The sequence below is a fragment of the Dermacentor variabilis genome, unplaced genomic scaffold, assembly GCF_050947875.1.
Source record: "Dermacentor variabilis isolate Ectoservices unplaced genomic scaffold, ASM5094787v1 scaffold_12, whole genome shotgun sequence".
In the NCBI taxonomy this organism is placed as follows: Eukaryota; Metazoa; Arthropoda; class Arachnida; order Ixodida; family Ixodidae; genus Dermacentor; species Dermacentor variabilis.
This window is the reverse complement of record NW_027460280.1, coordinates 20905984-20929099: the sequence shown is the minus strand read 5'-3', so window position 1 is coordinate 20929099 and position 23116 is coordinate 20905984. Positions and strand designations below refer to the sequence as shown.

Sequence of the window (23116 nt, the reverse complement as noted above, 5' to 3'; positions counted from 1 at the left end):
CACCATATTCTTGACAAATCATCACTAGCTGATTGTATATTCTTAGATTTTTCAAAAGCATTCGACAAGGTGTGTCACAAACTATTACTTCATAAACTAAAACAACTTAACATAGACGGTAACCTTTTGAAATGGATTGAATGTTTTCTTTTCAACCGCTCGCAATTTGTTTGTGCTAACGGCATTAACTCCGGTTTTACAGAGGTCCATTCAGGTGTTCCACAGGGTTCCGTCCTTGGACCCCTACTGTTCCTAATTTACATTAATGATCTTCCCTCGCTTATCAACTCCCATATCCATCTATTCGCTGATGATTGCGCCATCTTCAGAGAAGTTACCAATGCTAACGATATTGAATTACTTCAGTCAGACCTTACCACGATAGGGAACTGGTGCAATGAATGGTTAATGGAGCTCAATATTGACACGTGTACTAATGTAACAAATGCAAAGTCATGCGTGTTTCTAGGAAAACATCTACAATACCATCGTACTACATTAACAACATGTCGTTGGAATCAGTTTCTTCATATAAATATCTTGGTGTTTACATCACTTCTAACCTAAACTGGTCTCTTCATACTGAAAACATAATCAAAAACGCTAATCGCATGCTTGGCTACCTACGTCGCAACTTTTTCAATGTACCTACTAATTTGAAACTTTTGTTATATAAAACATTAATATGACCCAAACTCGAATACGCGACTCCAGTATGGGACCCTGCTCGTGAAAACCTAATCACTGACCTCGAGATGGTTCAAAATAACTCTGTACGTTTTATTCTTGCTAACTACAACCGCACAGCGAGTATAACTAACATGAAATCTAATCTTTGCCTCCCATCGCTGGCATCTCGCAGAAAAGTGTCTCGTATTGCCCTCTTCCACAAGTTGTACCATCACCATACTCTACGAGATCACCTCATCCCCCATCCAATTTATGTATCCCGTCGCATTGATCATCAGTACAAAGTTGGTATTTTGTCATGCAACACTAAAAGTTTTTCACAATCATTCCTGCCATGAACCTCGCGTTACTGGAACCATCTTCCCGCCGAAATTGTAAGCCTTATTAATTATGAACAGTTCCGTGAAGCCTTAGCTAATATTGTATATACAGGTGCCATTTAAACACTCATGTAACCAACTGTCTTTGTCTTCCTTTTGTATTTACCACTCCCCCTCTGTAATGCCCTTGGCCCTGAGGGGTATAATAAATGAAAAATGAAAATGAAAAATTCGACTGCTTAAACCATATTATCCTTTTTACTAAGCTTGAGGCTATCGGTGTTCGTGGTCCTGCGCTCACATTATTAAAAAGTTACTTATCAAACAGGGTTCAAATAGTGTCTGTGTCTAATGTCTACTCCAGAGAACAAACCACTAACGTTGGAGTCCCTCAAGGATCCATCTTAGGACCACTACTGTTTTTGATTTATATCAATGACCTACCTAACTCTTTGTCCTCTACTAAGTGCATTCTGTACGCTGATGATACTACCATATTTTCCTCTGATAAACACATGTCACTTCTTATTAACAAGCTAAATACTGATCTACAAAATTTTTCAAGTTGGTGTAATGCCAACCTATTGTCTAGTAATGCCACCAAGACTAAATTTGTTGTATTTTCCTCACATTAACAACATTTGGCATTCTCCCCTTCTTTAACTTTCAGCTCACACTCTATCTCTCCCAGTCCATGCTCATCTTTTCTTGGGATTTCTCTTGACAGCAGTTTGAAATATAAAGATCACATTTCTCACATCAAAAAGAAAATAGCATACAGTATTTGCATTCTAATTAAAACTCGTCCCTACTTTACACATAATACATTAATCTCACTATACCACTCATTCATTCACTCTCATATTAACTACGGCATAATATGCTGGGGTAACACTTATAACACTCACTTGGCATCCCTCCAGGTAATCCAGAACCAATCCATAAGAATAATTACAAGCAGTTCACGCTTTGCTAATGGAAAATCCCTACTACATGAAAATAACATCCTAACCATTTCAGAACTCACCACATATAATCTAGGAATTTTATTCTACAAATATATGACTAAGGAACTACCATCAATCTGCTTTTCACCTTGTGACCTAATAGCTCATAGTCGCACTAGATTTGCACTCAATAATTTTCTTCTACCTAAAATGCGAACTAACTATGGTAAACAGACTGCGGAATTTTCCGCAATATTGCTATGGAATACTCTACCACCTATCATCAAAAATGCAAAAAATTTATACCAATTTAAAGGAGAACTAAAATCATTCATAATAAATACTTACTGAAACTCTCCTTGTTTTTTTTTTTATTTTATTCCGTTTTTGTTATATTGTCCTGCTGTTAACAAGTGTTCCTATTACTCATATGCTATAAACATGTTTTGATATTACTCTTAGCTCTCATCTGTACTACTGTTGCTTTAAACATTGTACAACATCATAAGTGTCTTTAGCAGGAGGTCCCGATACAGTCTTTGACTATTGGACCTCCTTATATATACTACGCACATGTAATTATCTGTATTTTTACTAATAAATAAATTATGAAATTATGAAATACTCACCCCTATGCTGTGTACCCTCCCTCCCCCCCGCCCCCCTGCACATAGTCACATACCAGAATTCACTTTTCATTCGAACTGCCAATGATTGTAATTACCTCCCAGAACACATCGGCATCATCAGTGATCTGCCAAGTTTCAAGTCTTCAATCAAAGCCCATCTTTCAAGTCTTCTCACCTAGCTAAAATGTTTGCCATGTTACACCCATCTCTCATGTATTGTTTTGGCCAGGGACCTTTGAGGTATAATAAATAAATAAATAAATAAATAAATAAATAAATAAATAAATAAATAAATAAATAAACATTATGCATCATCTGAAATGACGATTAAACTTTTTGTCAGAGCTATTTGTCAGATTTGACCACTTTTGGCAGATTGGGGGGTTTGCAAAAATAAAATATAGACTGGAGGTATCATCAAAACTAGCTTCCCAGTGCTCCTATAACTCCTTCAATAAAAAATGGAAAATTTGTGCTTCGGGTGACTAGGCAACATAATTTTCAAATGACAGCAGCAGTGAAGACACAGAACGTTCTCTCGGGTTGTCAATTTTCTGATCCCACGTAGAGGCTATCTTAATGTCTCAAACAACGGTAGATGCTCACGAGTGTGCGTGTGTTCAACTAATATCAAATACAATTTTATTTTCCCCACCATGGGCTGCTTTTATCTATCGGCGATTCGACAGCGTATGTACAAATTATTACGAGCAATCCTTCCCATCGTGCAAGGTTTTCACTCGCATAAGAGCATGCAGTCTATTTAAGACCGACCTTCGACCGAAGCTTGACTAGCTGTCTAATCTGTTACATTTTGAACACTGTCTGAGCAAGTGTCCTTATTCATTACTGTACAATACTGTGCAACACTCCACATTACTCTGCAGCACAGTACAGGAATTGAACAAGGCTTGTGGAGGTTCCATTGACAGTTGAACATACACTAGGACACTTTGCTTGCACAGAAAAGCTGATCAAACGCAACAATCAAGAATGAGGAGGTTTCTGCATGTTCCCTGACCTGAAAACTATTGCTTTGCAAGCCTAAACAATGCAGTGAAAAACAAACCAGGTGCTTACTGCAGTGAGTAAAAACAAATACTCCCTGTACGTTTGGAACTTAGCCCTTTTCACATTTGTGAAGCTGCTGCTTTCCCACATAGCATGGGCATCACTATGGCTAGTACTGACGTCAACAAATCTTCATAATTATTTGTTTACGTGATCCGACATACAAAAATGGGAAACTAGGAAACAAGTGCATATTTTTGTATATTTCAGATTTTTTTCTCTCAGTACATATACTAAAAATAGTAAATTATTACTTTCATTCCCGTTCCTTGAGGCGTTTCTTTGAAGTTTCACATAAGAATTCTCAAAAATTGTCTGAGCAATTATTACTTATACATCCATTCAAACTACCAAGGATCAGGCTATAAATTAATGTACAGTATTGCAGTACACATTGTGACTACGTCTTGAAATAAAATGTTAAAACATAAAAGCACTGAAAATAAGCACATTCCTTATGGTAACGAATGAGTTAAATATATACAATCCGTCACTGTAAGGTTTGTCCTGGGAAAATATGACCGGTATTCAGGTGTTACAAAAATGAAGCAAGATCTTGGCTGGGTGTCTCCACTGCAGTTGTGCCCCAATCTGTTCCCTAAGCTTTCAACCGTTATGCCACAATAATTTGACAATCTCTTGCGGAACTTATCCCTTACCCCCCGTTATGTTTCAGCAAGCAAAGATCATGCATGTAAGATCAGGTGGTATAACTGCAGGACAGACCGGTTAATATATTCATATTTTCCCCAGACCAATAAGACTGGAATAATTTGTAAGCAAAACTGATGGACTGCAAGACTGTTGACTTCTTTTATAAACAGTTGCCCCCTTCAATAATGCCTTACTGGCAGCGTGGGTTAAAGCCTCTCAATGTTTAAAAGTAGCGCCATCCTTTGAATTTTCCCATCACCGCACAGGCTCTCTTCCTTTCTGCCTTACCAGCACTCTCCGCCGCCGGTCTTCCTTTTCCAATTGGACTAACGCCGTCACGTGACAGCGTGCACATAGAATAAAGAACTACCATTAGAGAAGGGAAACTGTACCTTCCGCAGCGGTACGAAAATAAGCAGCTGCAGCACATGGAACTTACGTAGGTGGACGCCAGATGGCGCTGCTCAACCAGGAAGCAGAAGTGTTTCTTTTTTTTTTTTTTTTTTAGAGCAATATCCAATATGGGGCCACTTTTCACCGGTAGCGTATGCTGGTATGCGCTGTGCTCGCCCTGCTGGCTATGCAGCATGCCTCAATACCTTGACTTCCACGTAGCTGGTGCGTCATAATTGCCAGGACAACAAAGAACCTCTAGTGACACCCATACAAACAAGCCACATGTGAGTGAACAGAACGTGCAACTTTATTGGTAGGAGACAAGCAGTGTACATTCTCATACAACAGCAGAAGTAAAATTTGCATGTCGATATATGCTGGAATCATTGACGCGAGCTCGTAAAAGGCTCACCGTATCAGCGCACATGGCGGTCTGGTAACGAGCGACAACCAGCAGCACAAGCAGATTGGACAGTGTCCCACCTGTTTGCAGCGACAATCGCCGTTAAAGATGAGCAACTTGCATTGCGAAGCAATCGGGTGATGCAGACAGCAAGGTTCTGACTGTAGTTGTAGAAGTCGCGGAGGTGCTTTTTTCGGTGCTGGTTGTACGTCAGACAAACTTTCTCGTACCTGTGGCGCTCGTGCTGAGTTAGTCATGCCGGATTATACCTTTCTCACGGCTTACGGCACTCTACCTTCAATATCACATCCCTGATTTTTCCGGGGGAGCAGTAGGGGCTGTAGTAGATTCCGGGCCTGCTGTCCTGGAGCGGTATCTTCGCTCGTGCCAGGCTTTTCATATGCTGCTCTTCGCGATATTTCAAAAGCATCCTTAATGATCCCCTTTGAATTAAATCCACGTCCTCCTGCAAAAACACATGCGAAAATCGGTAGGTGAGAGCTGCGAAGTTAGTGAAGCAGAAGCAAAGCAGGTACGTGTGACGTACCTTTATGCACAGTGTTATTATAATCTCAGGTGCTTTCCTGAGGCCTCCGTTTACCAGTTACATATGGCCTCCTGGAGAAGTACTTGTAAAAAATTCAATATATCATAGCGAAGAACAAAAGCCCCCAGCTACGAGAAAAGCTCTTCCCGACTTCTACAACACCAGTCAGAACCTTGCCATGCAGGCATCTGCTGCCGCAGCCAACACAGCGACATGGACTACCCGGCACTTTAGAGTAAACTTCTTTCCAACCTGCACATTTCTTTTCTTTCGGGGGACACTAATGTGTTGTTCACACTTGGTGTCCCACTTTGTCTCAATATGGACAAGTCGCTTTCATGGGCGTCACCTTTGGCAGCCACTTTTGTGGGCCTTTCCCTCAATGTGGCTATCAACTTCATACACGTCAGACCATCTAAGTACGTATGCTGGTCTCCATTCATGCCTAATCGCGGCCGAGAAAGGCCACAGGCACAATTTGCCCAAGGCTGCAGCAGGAAAGGGTGAATGGGAAGCACGAATCACGGTGTGTCTAAAGTGGGAGTCTATGTCACTGTGCAGACTGCAGGAGCAAATGCTTACTTCGAAAGACTACTTCCCAATGTAACTGACCAGGCCACCACATTCGTGAAACGTAACACAGCGACCCCAACCAAGTGGGGCAGCAAAATCAGATTCTGCAATCAATCACTTCAGTGTAGCGCAGGAAGAAGAACAATCATCAACGATACTAAGAATATAGAAAATGAGAAAGCTTGCATTCAAGAAAGAAGCCACTCTGCTCTGCAAGCACTGAAGGCTAAAAACTTTAAGAAAAGTAAAATGGTGCATAGCACAGGTGCGTAGGTTAATGCAAAACAAATGTCGATGCTGCATCAGCTATTTCAGGAGAGGAATTGCACATGTCAACATATGCTAGAAAATACCGCTACAGATATGTTATGCTACTAGACAGTGACTAGTATTAAGTATGAGCAAAGAATCAGTTGACCTTTATGTTTGGATGAGGAAGAATGATCTCTAACGAGAATGGGCAATGAAAAAGCTTGCATTTATAGAAAAAAAAATTACATTTGGCACTAATGGAATTGACATGGCCAGGAAGCTGATCAAGGGCAAACTGACGGAGCTTTTTTGGCCAGCATTGTCCATGCTTGGTCAGAAGTTGCAGGTGCATCTGAACACGAAGAATTTCTAGAAAGTCCTTTTTGTGTTACCTGGAAGACTTGGCCAATGTCCGTGCTGGTGGAATGGTGGCTGAAGCTCTTTTCAGTCTTGGCACAGTCCTCTGCAGACTTGACATCTCATGCAAATTCTTCTGTATCCGCTTCTATGTTCGTGGTGTAAAAGCCTTGCAAATTCGGCTCCAGCCCCTTCCTGTTGGTGTAGATGGGAGCTCCTGTGATGAACAAGATGCGCTAAGCACAGACTCTGTTGGGGCAGTAGAGTGACAAATGAGATACAGCACAGATTAGCCAAACTCATGTAGTGTTTTCTTGTACGTTCAAACCAATTATGCTGAACCATAAAAGTGAACAAACATTCATATCTGCTGCAAACAAATGACATGTATCTTAAGATTAGCAAGCCAATACAGCATATATCAAGCATATTTATTTCTGAACCAGGGGTTGTTTACCTTGGAGTAGCAGCCAAAGTTCACACATTGTCCTTGTTTTAGCAGGCAGCAGCTTCTCTCTAGTTCATGGAGTGAGTTGCTTTATACTGGTTCCGTCCTCATTACTGCATGTCTGGAACAGAAATTTTGACTGCATTAAAAATTGAAAAAGCACAATTTTGCTATATGAAATGCAAAAAGGTGTGTCATATATATTGTAATAGTTTGCAACTACAGAAAACATACAAATGTACACTGTTTGGTCTAGGGTGCTTAAGCAGCATGTTAAATAAATATTGCTACTGTCCATAAAATTGATGTCTGCCTCACTACAATGCATGTCAACAGCTTAAGTATTATTGAGATCACAAATGAGAACCATTTGTCCATTCATTTATACACTAGAAGAGATCACGCTGCTAGTTCCACAAGCAAATGCATGAAAGTCATGAAGCTATTAGAACTGATGCATTCTTTTTCTACACGAATGTTATGCACCACTTCACTACTGCAAAAATAAATGCCCTACGGTAGACCAAACTGGACAGCAAGAATATATGGAACCAACAAGCAAGAAATATGGGTGAATTATCATGCTTGCAACTGTTTAATACATTAAATTCTGCACTTTCACTTCATTTTACCAAAGGGTTATTCGGTTTTGTGGACGAAAGAAGTTGCCGACAGACTCGAAAAAAATTTTTATATATATATTATTCATAAGGCTACTCAGTCACCTATGGCCACGCCTACAATAAGATTAAAAATGTGATGCGCGTCCCGATATCGCTCTCTCTTTCTTTCATGATTGTGTGTATAACGACGGCTTCGCAACTAAAGGTTTATTAAGGAGACAGCAACAGAGAGTCCTGACTGCCCATATGTAATGCAGGATCTAGTTTGTTAACTTGTTTCTGCCTGTAAGTTAATGAGACGAATATTATATAACAATTCAAGCAGCAGTGTTAAACGACTCACCGTTATTGCTGTTGTCAGCCACAGCAGAATCCAGTCCAGTTCCAATGCAGACGTGTTCCGTATGGCTCACGACCGAAACCTAGCTTTCGGGCTTACATATCTGCTTGCAAACACGTCACTTCACCCCAAGTTAAATAATGTGAGACATCAAAGCGTAACAAACTAGTTTTAGCAACAAAGAAGCAACAAGCCTAAGTGTACGAACGAATGAATTTGAGCTGCCATGCACTCGAAAATACCGGTAAAAATTTAAAATCCAGGCCAGAGGTCACACGGAAGATCGATGATACTGAATGCTATTTGCGTTTATAGTAACAAAGAAACAATCAACTTACTAATAAAGAGTATATCTAATTAGCAATGATAATTTTGCCCTCTTCTTTATGTAACAAAATCCTTCGATAATTGAAAGAGAAAGTTTGTAAGATAAAGCTGAGCTTACTACGGCGCCTCTAGCGAGAGATATTGGAACCAGCACAAGCATTCCTAAATGTTTCCACTATACTGGTTCTATTAGCAGTGGCATGCGGTCAATTTTTTTCACCCTCTGTGGCCATTTGTTCAACTTGACAGTGTGCTACCCCTGGCGCGCACTTTTCTATTTTGTTGTTTTTTCATTGTAGAAGAAAGTGCGTGCTTTCAGAAGTCTCTCCAGTGTCATTTTTGATGCAATTAATGACTGCACGCCATAGTGCACATAGTGTATGGTCAGGGCAGCTTTCGTTGGGAGTGAGTCATTAAGAACAGCGCGCTTCCTTAGCGCTTCTTCTACTGTTCGTCATGAGTTGCTGCGCCTATGGTTGCTGGAATCGCTTAGGAAAAAAGCTTTTTACGCTGCTGTCCAGCAAGCATGATGGGGAGCGAAGATATGGATGCAGCGGATCGGTCATGTAAACGTCAATGGGCCACCGTCCACGTCCCTTTGTGAGGCATGTAGGAGGTTTCTAAATAGTGCAGTGTATCAAGGTATTTATTCCGAAGTTTTCACACTGCAACGATGTTACCGCGGATATTGTGCGCTCCTCCGTTGTGCCACAATGTCAACGCAGTTTTTCTTCCTTGAGCAGTAGTGCGCACATTTTTTAATGCGTAAGCATTATTTGGCGAATACGACGAAAATTTGTCCGTCACACAAAATGTTTAATGCCTTGTATCTACACAAAAATGTGTAATTTGTGAAGTTAGGACATTTAATCATTATAATAGTGTAAATGTAGATTATTGGTAGCTTTATAAGCAATAACGAACAATTGAAACAAAAAGAATGAAAATGATCCGAGAGAATACCCATAGGAAACATAGGGCTCCATAGAAGATGCTTGGGGAAGCAACAGTAGGGGTAGGCCAACTTGAAGCTTGGGGGTGGGCCAACTTAAATTTGGGGTTGGGCCAACTGAAATTTGGGGGTATGCTTACGCATACGTAACTACAGTGGAGTTTCTGCATGCTTTTCGATATAAGAAAAACTGGGTGATACTCAAAGACTATAATTTGCATTTTTAAGCACGTGTTTTTAGCCATGGAAAAATTACAGCATCAATTAAACTGTTAGAATACTTAAGAACCAAATCAAACTTGCACGAATTAATACTCTAGTAAAAAAATTTTGTTTCAGCCTTAACAAATTTTGTGGGAAATGCTGCTCATTCGATCAAAATTAACGATATCCTTACTGAATTGTTTTCATTATTGTTTGTCTGCAACAAATAGTTTTCTAGGCATATGATGTTTAATTCGTGTAGGACGTTTTTTTGTCCTTTGTTTAATATTTAGCATAATTTTTCAGATAAGCATTGTAAGGTTCGTAACAGTGCAACACAAAACCCAGACAGAAGAAAAGTAAAAAAAGACAACATGGTGCTGACTCTCAACTGATATTTTATTGAAGATATGTCTAACATATATAAAGGTGCCAGTTCAAAAACCCTGACATGCGTGAGACAGATATGCATCAACGCAACTGTAATGAACTGACGCATAATCAAAAGTGACAAAGGCAACGCAGTTCGTTGTCATGAAGAACAATAAACGGTTCACTGATACATGTCTCATTCCTAATCTTTATATTGTAAGCCTCAGCAATTTCTCTTGTCAATTGGCTTGTGTGTTTACAAATAGACTAGAGAAATTGACCAGAGAATAATTGACCAGAGCCAATTGACAAGAGAAATTGCTGATGCTTACACTATAAAGGTTAGGGACAAGGTGTGTATCAGCGAACCCTACAATGAATCTTAACCAACTGGCCCAACCTGCCATCTTGATTCAGATAAACAATTTGAGCCGGACGATGTACCTAGCATGCTCTATGGTTATCAGCCAGAGCACATAGTCAACACCAAAGTAATAAATTTTAAAGTCTATTCTAAGGCTCTAGCGAAGTCATCATGCCTGAATGGCTGATGTGGCTTCAGTCAACCCTTCCGTTTGCCTTAACGATGTAGCTGCATAACTGAGCAGTTACAGTCAGCGGCACTCAAAAATATTTGTAGCTTCTGTTTCTGATGAACACTTTGAGGCAGCTGTGCTTCACAGCTACATGCAACGATTCACAAACCGTACTCAGCGCAAACCCGTACAGCGATGCGAATGCATGCACCCATGTTATCCCTGTCATGACTCCAAAGCATACATTCTTTTACATGTTTTCCCCCATAAAATTTCTTTCCTACCACTTTTCCTTCTTCCCAGGGTTGAAATAAGGCTCTTGGATTAATTTCAGCATGTCAGTAAATAAACAGGAGCCAAAACAAAAGCGGCAAAGTGAAAAGTTGTCATCCTGCTCGCATTAATGCATGGCATCGTCTGCTACGCTGCATCAAGGAGCAAGAGGGTGAGAGCAGAAATGAGCGCGAAGTGGGGAAGGGCGGCGAAGATGGCGCTACTTTTAATCATTGAAGGGCTTTAGTGCGGGTCTGTTTGAGTTAAGAATAATAAAGTGCAATGTAGATGACAGTTTAAAATTGGTAGCAACCTTTATTTCAATGGGTATTTCAATGGGTGCTGACAAATTCAATGACCCTCTCAACATATACGTTGTGACATATGTGGAGATCAAAATTTTTATTTAGTGTGTGCCTGGTGTTGGAGATTAAGTGGGATAATGCCAATTGAGATTGGGAAGCTACAGATAGTAATGTTCTGAACTAACAGGAAAATTTTATAGTCATGTAGGGATACTAATGACATAATACTAAGCTCAATAAACTTGCAGGACATCAGCTGCAGCTTGAAATAGTGAAAATATAATATTTGCACAGTGCATCTTTGAGGTATTTCTAGTGGCGATAACTGTGTTTTGTAAGTTAGTCCCCAAGTTTCAATGCAGTAACTGATGTGGCTATGACATAATGAGTTGCATTTTCTATTGATTACAACCAAATCGATATAATTTTTCAACATTTTAGTAAAGCCTTCAATAAGGTACCTGATGATAAACCATACTTAAGCTTAGAAACTCTGACATTCCAGAATTGTTTCTTGGAACACGGAATACTTAACCGATTGTCAACAGTTTATGGATGTGGGTGAGCAACACTTGGCATGGCTTCCAGTCATATCAGCAGTACCGCAAGACAGTTTATTGGGCCCTTTATTGTTGCTGTTAATGAAGTTATTGATGTTGTCAAGCTAAATGTTCAAATACAACTATTTGCGGACGACTGCGCTTTAACAAAATGACTTGTACTAGCAACAAAAATTACCTGAATGACAGCCTGAATAACACTTTGCATTTGTTCGAACAATGGGAGTGACTCTACAGGCAGAAAAAAGTGTTTATCGTCCCCTATTTCGTAAGAAAACATTGGTCACTTATACATGCATGTTAGGCCTCTTCCCCACTTAAAGAAGTTACCAAATACAACTATTTTGGTGTCCCCTGTCTAGAAACCTATTCTGGAACCTCCATGTTAACAGCATATATGCCTCCGTGCTTTGTAAACTGCATTTCCTAAAATACAAACTTAAAAAGCTCTTAGCCTATTATTGCTTTACTCAACTGAAGCTTGAGTATGCCTGTATTGCCTGGGACCTGCTGCAGGCTGTCTGGTTTGTGCACAACAAATTTTCGCACTTCGCCTCTCCAACTGAACTAATGACATCTAACGACATTCCGTTACTTGAATTGCATAGAAAAAAATTACAGCTCGAATTTCTTTCCCAATTAACAGCAAGCTAGCATTTGACCCCTCCAAGCATGTAAATGGCCTGCATATAAGAAAACAGTACGATCGTTGCTGTCACACTACATACGAGTGAAGGACTGAGAAAGAATTATTTTAGGAAGGGAATCTGTCTGGCTGTGACTGTGTGCCGGCAGTGCAATAGTGTCAAGGTTTGTCAAGGAGAAAATGTTTTTGTCGTGGCATGACAGATGATGTGGCAGGCATGTTCCCATCATTTACATGCTCTTCGATGGGTGCCACATCTAAAAATTATGATATCGCCCCATATTTTGTAGATTTTCCCGGATTTCAATCAATAATGTCAAGAAACAGAAGCGACAGACATTTTAGTAGTAGCAATTGCGTAGTACTGCTCAAAAAACATGGTGTGCTGTCCCTGAAATGAGCTACCAACAGTATCCTTGAGCAGACAATGTCCACTGGCCCCACAAATTCACTTGCTTCCATTCGGTGTGCATGCATGCGCGCGTACGTGACCTTGGGAGGCAAAGGTCAGATTAGTTAGGGCGCGATGCACTCCAACAAGCAAACTGTCATGGTTTTCTTTGCAATTTGGAGGCTTTCTGTCTCTCTTGTTGCGGGCTTCCACACTGTGGTGGTGGCGGCAATTTCTCAGACATCTGCCCATGCTTTTCATGTTGCTACAAAGCCGAGCGCTTTCCATTCGTGTCATTTCAGAATGTGGTGGAAATTTGTTGTGCTGAACTGCAGCAGTGGCTACACATCATGCAGGGAAAAAGTAATTACCTTCAAGGTATTTAGTGACTTGCTATGTTTTTTAGTGTGAGCTCGTGCAATCCCAAGAAAAGATTGAGAGCCGACATCTCGTGAAAAGCACTTCTCAGAGAGCGACGTAGAACTAGGAGGCAAAGTTCTAGACAAGCTGAAATGTCCTGTTTTGTTGCCAGACGCTGTGCCATCAATATTTCCGGACTTTCTTGACTACTTGTCTTCCGTTCACAAAAAACGCTAACTGATTTAGACATGAGTATGTGAAGCATGCTAAGATGGAGACTTCAGTGAGTGAAGATACAAGGATGCATGCTGCCTGCGATCCATTCACACATATAAACAGCTAGCGGTGCATGGTCTCGAATGGCCTTGAACCGTTGAGCCTTTGTGGTGAATGTGCCATGCACATCTTCTCATCCTCTGCAAGCGGACTTGAATGACAGAGGGCACATTGGCGTTGTGCCCTGCACTGTGACTTTATTGGGACCCTAAAGCGAGTGCTGTTTTGCATCCTGAAAAATTTTTGCTACATGGTGTGAGGTTTTGGTCCAAAGGTTAAAAAGGGAAGTTTGATCTCAGTTTTCTCCACGAGCAATCAGTTTTCCACCAGTTGAATGCAAAAAGAGTATTGCAAAAATAATTTTTCAGTGTAAAGTGATGTAGTGTTCTTGTGATATGTCCTTTTAATATTAAACTTTGCCTTCCAAAGTGAGCCCCCCCCCCCCTCCCTCCTGCAAACAAACACCCACATGCACACACAGGTATATAACAATCCCATAGACTAGCGTGGAAGCTTTTACTAGTGGTGTTATTAAAGGGGCATCAGGCTAGTCAGCTACAGGAAAGGAACAGTGAGTGAGCAATGATGAAATTTCTGCTGAAAGAATACTCAACACCCACTAACATTTTCTATCATCTGGGGAAACAGACCACAGAAACAGAGAACAGCCCACAGCAAATTCATAAGTGTATTACAGATACTAAAAGCCAAGTATCAAACAGAGATGACTCCTGTAAATATTGGTGGCCATGAAGGTGTTCATGAAATTTGAATATTATCAGTATAATGAAGAAGTTGCGCATTAGTCTTTCTTTTTTGAGAAGCAGGATAAATTTTAAGTGCTGAAAACTACTTCAAACTAATTTTTCAGAGAGTACCAATTCAAAAGAAATATTCAGGAGTATTCAAAAATGGCATGTCACTGTGGCACAGTAATGCAATTCCCAATATCAAAGTTGATCAGTTATTGAGAACTGAGTGGGCTGCCACAGCGACCCTGCACTCCTGCCTCCATATGCCATGTGATTTTCACCTCTGTGAAGAAGTTTGGCACAGTTTGGCCACACACACAAATGAGCACATTTGTGTGTGTATGTACTTTTCTTTTTGCATCTGTGAAACACAGTTTCTGAGGAGGATACTACACAGATAATCACACATGACATTCCCTAATGGTCCAGGGTCTCCTAGACCGAATTCTATGCTAGTGATATGCAGAAGCTTAATTCAAATGAGAAAAATGTGTTGGAGTGTCAAGGAACTAGGTCAAAAATCAAGATATAGTGAAAGCCAATCATTCAAATATTATTCGCTTGATTTTACTAATAATTCAAACCAATTGCCATAGTCATACCAAACAGGTAGCTTTTTAACCTTATAAGTGTTAACTTGGTAATGTAAACAGTAAGCTGTCGAAGAACACTGCTGCCACCGGTACAGCAGCTGTGGCTAAATGTGGCACACAGAGACAGTGAGGCAGAAGGGCTGCTTAAAATTTCCGCAGGAACCTGAAGCTCATCTTTGGCAAGATCACATTCCAAAGATAGAACAAGGAGCATGCTGGGTCTCTTTGTCTTGAATTTCATTGAAATTTGGGTTTGCCCCCTTCTGCTCTTACGAACTGATTCCCTCTGCTTAGAGATGCCATGTCTGCAGATGCAACATATGCAGCACAGTACTCGAGCCGAGTTTGAGACCCTGGCCGCGTAAGCTGAATAATCAGTGGCTTACCTTTGCATCAAACTCCTAAAAGCAGTGCAATGACAATGGAACTCAGATGCACATTTCTCTTTCGGTATGCATTTGGAATTGATACTGTATGCAATATGTGCATTACAGGTTATGCAAAACAATTCCTTTCCAATAAAGAACACTTCTCAAGTGTCAACCAGCACCACGGAGTAAGATGTATACCCTTTAAGTGAAGACACTCGCGAGAAACAATCGACCAGATAAAGTAGCAACGGCGCGCGTTTATCGGCCCGGTGACGGCAGCAGGTGCCTATCACCGGGATGACGCAACTTCAGTTAAAACGCAGGCGAGAGCTTGCACGGTGTTAGATACGGGACCTTTTCCTGAGCCTCCTTCGAGTTCACCGGACTACTTCAAATCGCCGTCACACCTAATTAAGGAGCGCAGAAGCACATCTGCCACGTTACCGAGGTGCAACACGTCCAAACAAGTTGCCATCCCCCACGTCGTGTGCCTTTGTGTGGAGCTATTGTCCCACTGCTTGACTCTTCCTGAAAATGAAACGGGAGCCTGGCACGGTTCCAGGTAACCTGGGTCCTGAGCAAAGATGCTTTCCGGCTCTGAAAGGTCGCTCGAGAACAAACCACCTCCCCCCCGCTGAGCGCTTGGAAACCAGGAGGCAACGACGGCTGTAAGTCACCGCGAAGCCCTCGGAACCCCCATCCGCCTATTGTGACGGCGCTTGCAAGCCGCGAGGCAACAACGGCTGTAATGCACCATGAAGCCCTGGGTGCAACACCCCCATCCACCTTTGTGACGGCAGTTGCAGACAAGAAAGGCAATACTGGAGACAAGTAATCCCTCAGACAAGCAGAGCCCATGGAGCGACCCTCTGAGTCGAATGTGACTTACACTTTCACGGGCGCCTACCATTGGCCGAAAATGATGACACCTGAGTGGGCTCGACAAATGGCCGAACAGGATGTGACCTCGAGACACCGAAGGGGTTAAAAGCCAGAGACCGGGAGCAGAGAAAAAAAGGGGGCATTTCTTCATTCATCTCTTTCGGCTTCTTGCCACAGGCCGCAGCGTCCGAGTTGCTGCCGGCCATCAATGACTTTATTACTGTTAATTTCTTTGTATTCTCACTGTAAATAATGTAAATGAACGTCCAGTTTTTATCTCAAAGTCCTCCTCAACCTCGGCCAAATCCCGCACTCAACAGCAAGGTCCAATATCTGGGAGACAGCAATTGGGATTGTCCTCAAGATCCAACAATTGACACGGAGTGCATGAATAACACAGAGCTACTTGAGAACAGCATCTGAATGTGGCGTCGCATCGCCATATCATCTCTATCGAGGTGGTGCCCTCTCCCCCACGCTCTCCCCTCACTATGGTGGCTTACTTTTACATGTCACTGAATCATTTCGGATTCCTGTGATAGGCCATTTGCTATACCCCCCCCCCCAATGGGAGATGAAACCATAAAAACCTTTTCTGTCTTGAAGTTGCGTCGTACTGCTAATGAGTATCCGCTGCCATCACAGGGCTGAGAGACACATGCTGTTGCTACTTTATCTGGTAGATCACATCCCGCAAGCACGCCGAAAAGTGCGCCCCCTAAAGAGCATGTATCTTACACCGTGGCCAGCACTCACATAATGTTTGCTGACTCACTCCTGTCCTTGCACAGTTTTCTTTTTTTTTACCGCACAAAAATTTTTTATATACTCAAGAATGCTTAAGAAAATATTTGTACATATTGACACGTGAACTCGTTTATCTTTTACGGGCGAGCGCTTTTACCGTCTAAGAAATGTTATCGCTCAGCGCAGGACGCGTCTACATGTATTGGAGGTTTCTAGAATGTTATCGATGCTTCTATCCGCTGTCTGTTGTCGCCAAACCTTGTGTAATCTGATTGCATGCATGCGCGACGCGAATGGCGTAGAACTTTGTGGAAGGCTCGCAGGTCCCAGCGATTACTCTGGAACATTCAACGACTGATCTATAAAAGCCAACGCGCTTCACTCGCTGATCAGATTTTTGACGATCGCCGACTGTGTTCGCCGTTTTCATTGAGCATTGAGTGTAGCCTGTTTTTTTGGGCACAGGTTCGCCCAATAAAGTTAGTTTCGCCATTCACAGTTTTCTTGCTGTGTCCTCAACCGTCACTACCACGTGACATCTGGTGGAGGTGCTTTGCGTTCATGTACCAGATGCCCCCACAAAGCCGTGACCCAAGCCCAAACGCGGAAGACAACACCAACCTCGCCAAGAACCAGCGAGGTAGCCGCAGGCTGCAAGGACGGCCCCTGGAGCACGGACTTTTGCCTGAGACGACCAGGAAGATCGTCGCCCAGACAACCCCAATGGCAGCCCCAGCATCCCCCTCGTGCTGCAGCAGCCCACGGAGCCTCCGACGTTCCGGGTTCAACATTCAAGGACCCAGAAACCTGGCTTGAGACGTATGAGAGGATCGCTGCATTTAACAGCTGGAACAGCGACGACAAACTTCGACGTCTTTTTCACATTGGAAGACGCCGCCAGGATGTGGTTCGAGAACAAAGAAGCCGCTTTAATGACGTGGGACCTGTTCCGAAGTGGCTTCCTGCAAACATTCACAAGCATCATACGCCAAGAACGAGCCCAAGCACTACTAGGAACTCGAGTGCAGCTACCTAATGAGACGAGCGCAATCTACACGGAATAAATGAGCCGCCTATTTCGCCACGCCAACTCCGAAATGTCCAAGGAGAAGAAAGTCCGCCTACTGATGCATGGTGTAAAGGAGGAACTTTTCGCCGGAATGGTACAGAGCCCACCAAAGACCGTCGACGAGTTTCTTCACAAGGCCACCAGCATCGAGAAGACACTGGAAATGTGGAACCAGCAATTCAACCGCCGCACGAACTCAACAAACTACGCCGGAGTTCAGTCACTTGCCACCGACGATCTGCGCGAGACTATCCGAGCGGTCATGCGGGAGGAGCTGCAGGCCGCTACCTGTCGCCGCAGCGCTGACCATACACTGGCCCAGCCCGCGGCCGCTCTGCGAGCCCATATCCGGAAAACTAAAAGCAGCAACCGATGGAGGTGCGGTTGCTGTTCGTCGAACTGACGAAGATCCTCCGCCGCCGCCGAAGACACCAAAGGGACTACCTCGACGACATAACAACGACACGCCACCATCCCGACGAAGTCTGGAAGCAAAGAATACGCCAACAAAAGGAAACCTGACAACGCCACGTACCAGCCACAGGTCAACGCGACGCAGCCATGATCCGAAGCCAAGACCTAACTGTAACGCAAGACAAAGAACCACCGACCTCGACGTGCTTCTCGATGGCCATACAGTCACCGCCTTAGTAGACCCATCGCCACCCAGTTGAAGAAAGTTAAGACTGCATGGGAAGGCCCTCAAATTCAGACTGCTGGAGGACACCTCATCATGCCGACTATAATCTGCACGGCAAGAATTACCGTTCATGACCGGACTTACCCTACCACCTTTGTTATCCTCCCAACAATGTTCACGCGACGTCCATTCTCGGCATGGACTTCCTAAACCAACACGGCGCAGTCATCGACCTAAAGTCGAAGTCGATAACCCTGTCGGAAGATCAAGCGATACCACTGGAGAGCTCTCATAGCCACCATGCTTTGAGCGTGCTCGAAAGTCAAGTCAGCATCCCGCCCCGCTCCAGCATTGCCATTTCCGTCGGCACCAAGACACCTGCCGACGTAGAAGGCGTCATCGAGGGTAACCAACGCCTACTGCTAGACCGTGAAATTTGCGTCGCAAGAGCGATCGCTCGAATGCACGGAGGAAAAATGAAAGTGTTGCTGACAAACTTCAGCCAGGTGTTCAAACACATCAACAAGGGCACGACAATCACGTACATCAAGGAACTTCTGGAAACCAGCAATGCATTTGTCCTCTCGGATTCTGCCGCATCTACCCCGACGACCATAGTTACTGAACCAGACTTCGACGTAAATCCAGGTCTAACCAAGAGTAAGCAGCAGCAGCTCAGAAGTATTCTCCGACGATACAAAGACCGCTTTTCGACATCATCGACAATTTGACAAACACCAGTTGCAAAGCATCACATAATAACCGAAGAGTGCGCTCGACCACTCCGCCAGAGCCCTTACCGAGTTTCAACGCAAGAACGTGAAGTTATTAGGCATCAAGTCGATAAAATGCTGTGCGACGACATCATCCAGCAGTCAAAAAGTCCGTGGGCATCTCCTGTAGTCATGGTGAAGAAAAAGGACAGAACCCTACGTTTCTGCGTCGATTATCGTAGACTGAACAACATCACGAAGGAGGACGTATACCCCCTTCCTCAGATAGATGACGCATTGGATCGGCTCTGCAACGCTAAATACTTCTCTTCGATGAACCTCAAGTCTGGCTACTGGCAAATAGAAGTCGACGAGCGAGATCGCAAAAAGACCACCTTCATCACGCCAGATGGCCTCTACGACTTCAAGGTCATGCCATTCGGACTATGCTCGGCGCCTGCAACGTTTCAGCGCATTATGGACACGGTGTTCACAGGATTGAAGTGGCAGAGGTGTCTTGTTTACTTGGATGATGTTGTCATCTTCGCCAGAAATTTCGACAATCACCTTAGGCGGCTTGCGACAGTATTGGAGGCCACCAAGTCATCAGGGCTCACTCTGAAGCCGGAAAAGTGCCGCTTCGCTTACGATGAGCTTCTGTTTCTAGGCCAAGTCATTAGCAAATCTGAAGTACGCCCCGACCCGCAGAAGACAGCTGCCATCGCAAAGTTCCTACAGCCCATTGACAAGAAGGCAGTGCGTAGATACCTTGGCATGTGGGCCTACTACAGGCGCTTTGTCAAGGACTTTTCCCGCATTGCGGGGCCGCTAACACATCTAACCAAATGTGACGTCGAGTTCAAGTGGTAAACACCACAGGCCGACGCATTTCAAGAACTCAAACTATGCCTGCAGTCGCCGCCGGTACTTGCACACTTCGACGAAGACGCCGATACCGAAATCCACACTCACACCAGTGGCCTAGGCCTTGGTACCGTCCTAGTCCAGAGGAAAGACGGACTTGAACGGGTGATATCTTATGCTAGCAGGTCGCTGTCAAAAGCAGAAAGCAATTATTCTATGACTGAAAAGGAATGCCTCGCCATCATTTGGGCTACAGCAAAATTCCACCCTTACCTATATAGCAGGCCATTAAAAGTCATCAGCGACCATCACGCATTGTGTTGGCTAGCTAACTTAAAGGACCCTTCAGGACGGCTGGTGTGGTGGAGCCTCAGACTGAAAGAATATGACGTCAGGGTAATCTACAAGTCCGGACGAAAACACTCTGACGCTGACTGCCTCTCACGTGCCCCCATCGATCCCCCGCCGCAAGATGACGAGGACGACGCCTTCCTCGGAATAATAAGCGCGGAAGCCTTCATTAAACAGCAACGAGCAGACCCGGAGCTAAAAGGGCTCGTCGAGTATTTGGAAGGGAACACCAATGTTGTCCCTAGGCCATTTAAGCGAGGATTGTCTTCGTTCACGCTACAAAACAACCTGCTCATGAAGAACTTCTCACCAGTTCGCGCCAGCTAACTTCTTGTACCATCAGCGCTGTGTCCAGAAGTACTCCACGCCCTACATGACGATCCAACCGCTAGGCACCTCGGATTCTCCTGGATGCTGTCGAGGATACAGGAAAGGTATTACTGGCTGCATCTGACCGCCGATGTCGCCCGTTACGTCAAGGCATGCAGAGACTTCCAGCAACGCAAGACACCACCGACAAGGCCAGCAGGATTATTACAGCCGATTGAACCTCTTGCCGACCATTTCAGTAGATCGGGATGGATTTGTTGGGACCGTTTCCGACGTCAACATCTGGAAATAAGTGGATCGGCGTGGCGACGGACTATCTCAACCGCTTCGCTGAAACTAAAGCTCTACCGAAAGGCAGCGCAGCCAAAGTGGCAAAATTTTTCGTCGAGAACATCCTGCTGCGGCACAGTGCCCCAGAAGTTTTCATCACCGACAGAGGAACGGCCTCTCATCACCGACAAGAACGGAAGAACGGAGCTCACCCAAGCCATTCTGCAATACAGCCAGACAAGCCGCAGGAGGACCACTGCCTACCACCCGCAGACGAATGGTCTCATGGAGCACCTGAACAAGACCCTCGCCGACATGCTAGCAATGTACGTTGACATTGAACATAAGACCTAGGATGCCGTCCTGCCGTACGTAGCCTTCACTTACAACACGGTGGTGCAAGAAACAACACAGATCACACCATTCAAGCTGGTTTACAGCAGGAATCCGACAACTACTCTCAACGCCATGCTGCCGCACGTGTGGGACGAAGAGAATTATGACGTCGCCACCTATCTCCAGCGTGCCGAAGAAGCCCGACAGCTCGCCCGACAGCTCGCCCGCCTGCGGATCAAGAATCATCAGAGGACCGACAGCCAAGACTACAACCTTCGACGACGCTACGTCAAGTACCAACCCGGCGACCCTGTTTGGGTTTGGACCCCTATACGCCGACGAGGACTGAGTGAGAAGCTTTTAAGCCACTATTTCGGACCATACAAGATAATCCGACGCATTGGCGCACTCGACTATGAGGTCGTGCCAGGCGGTATTTTGCTATCACAGCGGCGTCGCTCACAACCTGATGTAGTTCATGTTGTGCGACTTAAGCCGTTCCACTAGCGCTAATGAGCTTTGGGGACGTCACATAGCTCAACTTCGCACATTTTTTGGACTGTTTCACCTTAGACTTTGTTTCTTTGTTGTTTTGTTACTTCGTTTAGCAAGTGTACTTTTTTGTTTCACCTCCCGTTATGTTTATGGCATCGGGACGATGCCTTTTGAGAGGGGGGAATTGACACGTGAACTCGTTTATCTTTTACGGGTGAGCGCTTTTACTGACTAAGAAATGTTATCGCTCAGCGCAGGACGCGTCTACATATATCGGAAGTTTCTAGAATGTTATCGATGCTTCTATCTGCTGTCTGTTGTCGTCGAACCTGGTGTAATCTGATTGCATGCATGCACGACATGAATGGCATAGAACTTTGTGGAAGGCTCGCGGGTCCCAGCGATTACTCTGGAAAATTCTATGACTGATCTATAAAAGCCGACGTGCTTGACTCGCTGATCACATTTTCGACGATCGCTGACTGTGTTCGCCGTTTTCATTGAGCATTGAGTGTAGCCTGTTTTTCTGGGCACAGGTTCGCCCAATAAAGTTAGTTTCGCCATTCATAGTTTTCTTGCTGTGTCCTCAACTGTTACTACCACGTGACAATATACAGACAGTTATATCCTTATGCCCCAATCTCCTTTTCAGGGGCGTTGAGATCATTAGACACAATAATGTACTAGCAAGCTCAACTACCAAGAATCCTTGCAATGTGCTTTTTGAGAGAAACAACGCCTTGAAGATATACCTGATAAGAAGTATGCATAAAACAGCAGACTAATAGCCTAGGCAATGAGTACCCAAAAAGTGCAGCAAAGGACAACAGATTAAAGAAAAAAATTTGAAAGCAGGTGGACCACATTGTCTCTTCTGTCTGCTTAGTTACAATGCATTTCAACCATGTAATGAATCTCCTCCAAATTTTCTGCTCACTTTCCCCAAGCTTATGCCTGTTCTAGCCACCCATAGCTTTTTATAGCTGGAGCTCCAATTCTGTAGGAAACATTCTATTAGTAGACCAGTTGAATACATTCCTTTCAAACACATAGGCATTTATTTCACTACCCGCTTACTTTACAAGTGTTTAAAAAACTACTGAAATAAATGTCTGCAAGGCTACCAATCTAATGTATCTTACCTTTCAGGAAAGCCAGTCTCAATGCACTTCAGAAAATTCAGCAGACTGCGGCAATACAATGGTCCCAGCGTAGTCAGGTTGATGACTAGACGTGTAATTTCTCTGTTGG

General features: G+C 43.7%; 1 protein-coding gene and 1 long non-coding RNA gene across 7 annotated transcripts in view; both read right to left on the bottom strand.

The window, feature by feature from the left end:
- Positions 1 to 23116, bottom strand: part of LOC142566349 (AP-5 complex subunit beta-1-like) — a 217896-nt gene that overhangs the window by 74653 nt on the left and 120127 nt on the right. For all 6 annotated transcript variants that reach the window (XM_075677273.1, XM_075677268.1, XM_075677269.1 and 3 more), the window contains one exon: positions 23008 to 23109. In XM_075677273.1, the coding sequence (XP_075533388.1) occupies positions 23008 to 23109 (102 nt within the window). The remainder of the gene's footprint in view (positions 1 to 23007; positions 23110 to 23116) is intronic.
- Positions 4889 to 8245, bottom strand: LOC142566352 (uncharacterized). The gene is made up of 3 exons (XR_012825033.1): positions 7297 to 8245; positions 6875 to 7056; positions 4889 to 5576 (listed from the first exon to the last, which is right to left on the bottom strand). It is a non-coding gene; the product is annotated as an uncharacterized LOC142566352 (long non-coding RNA).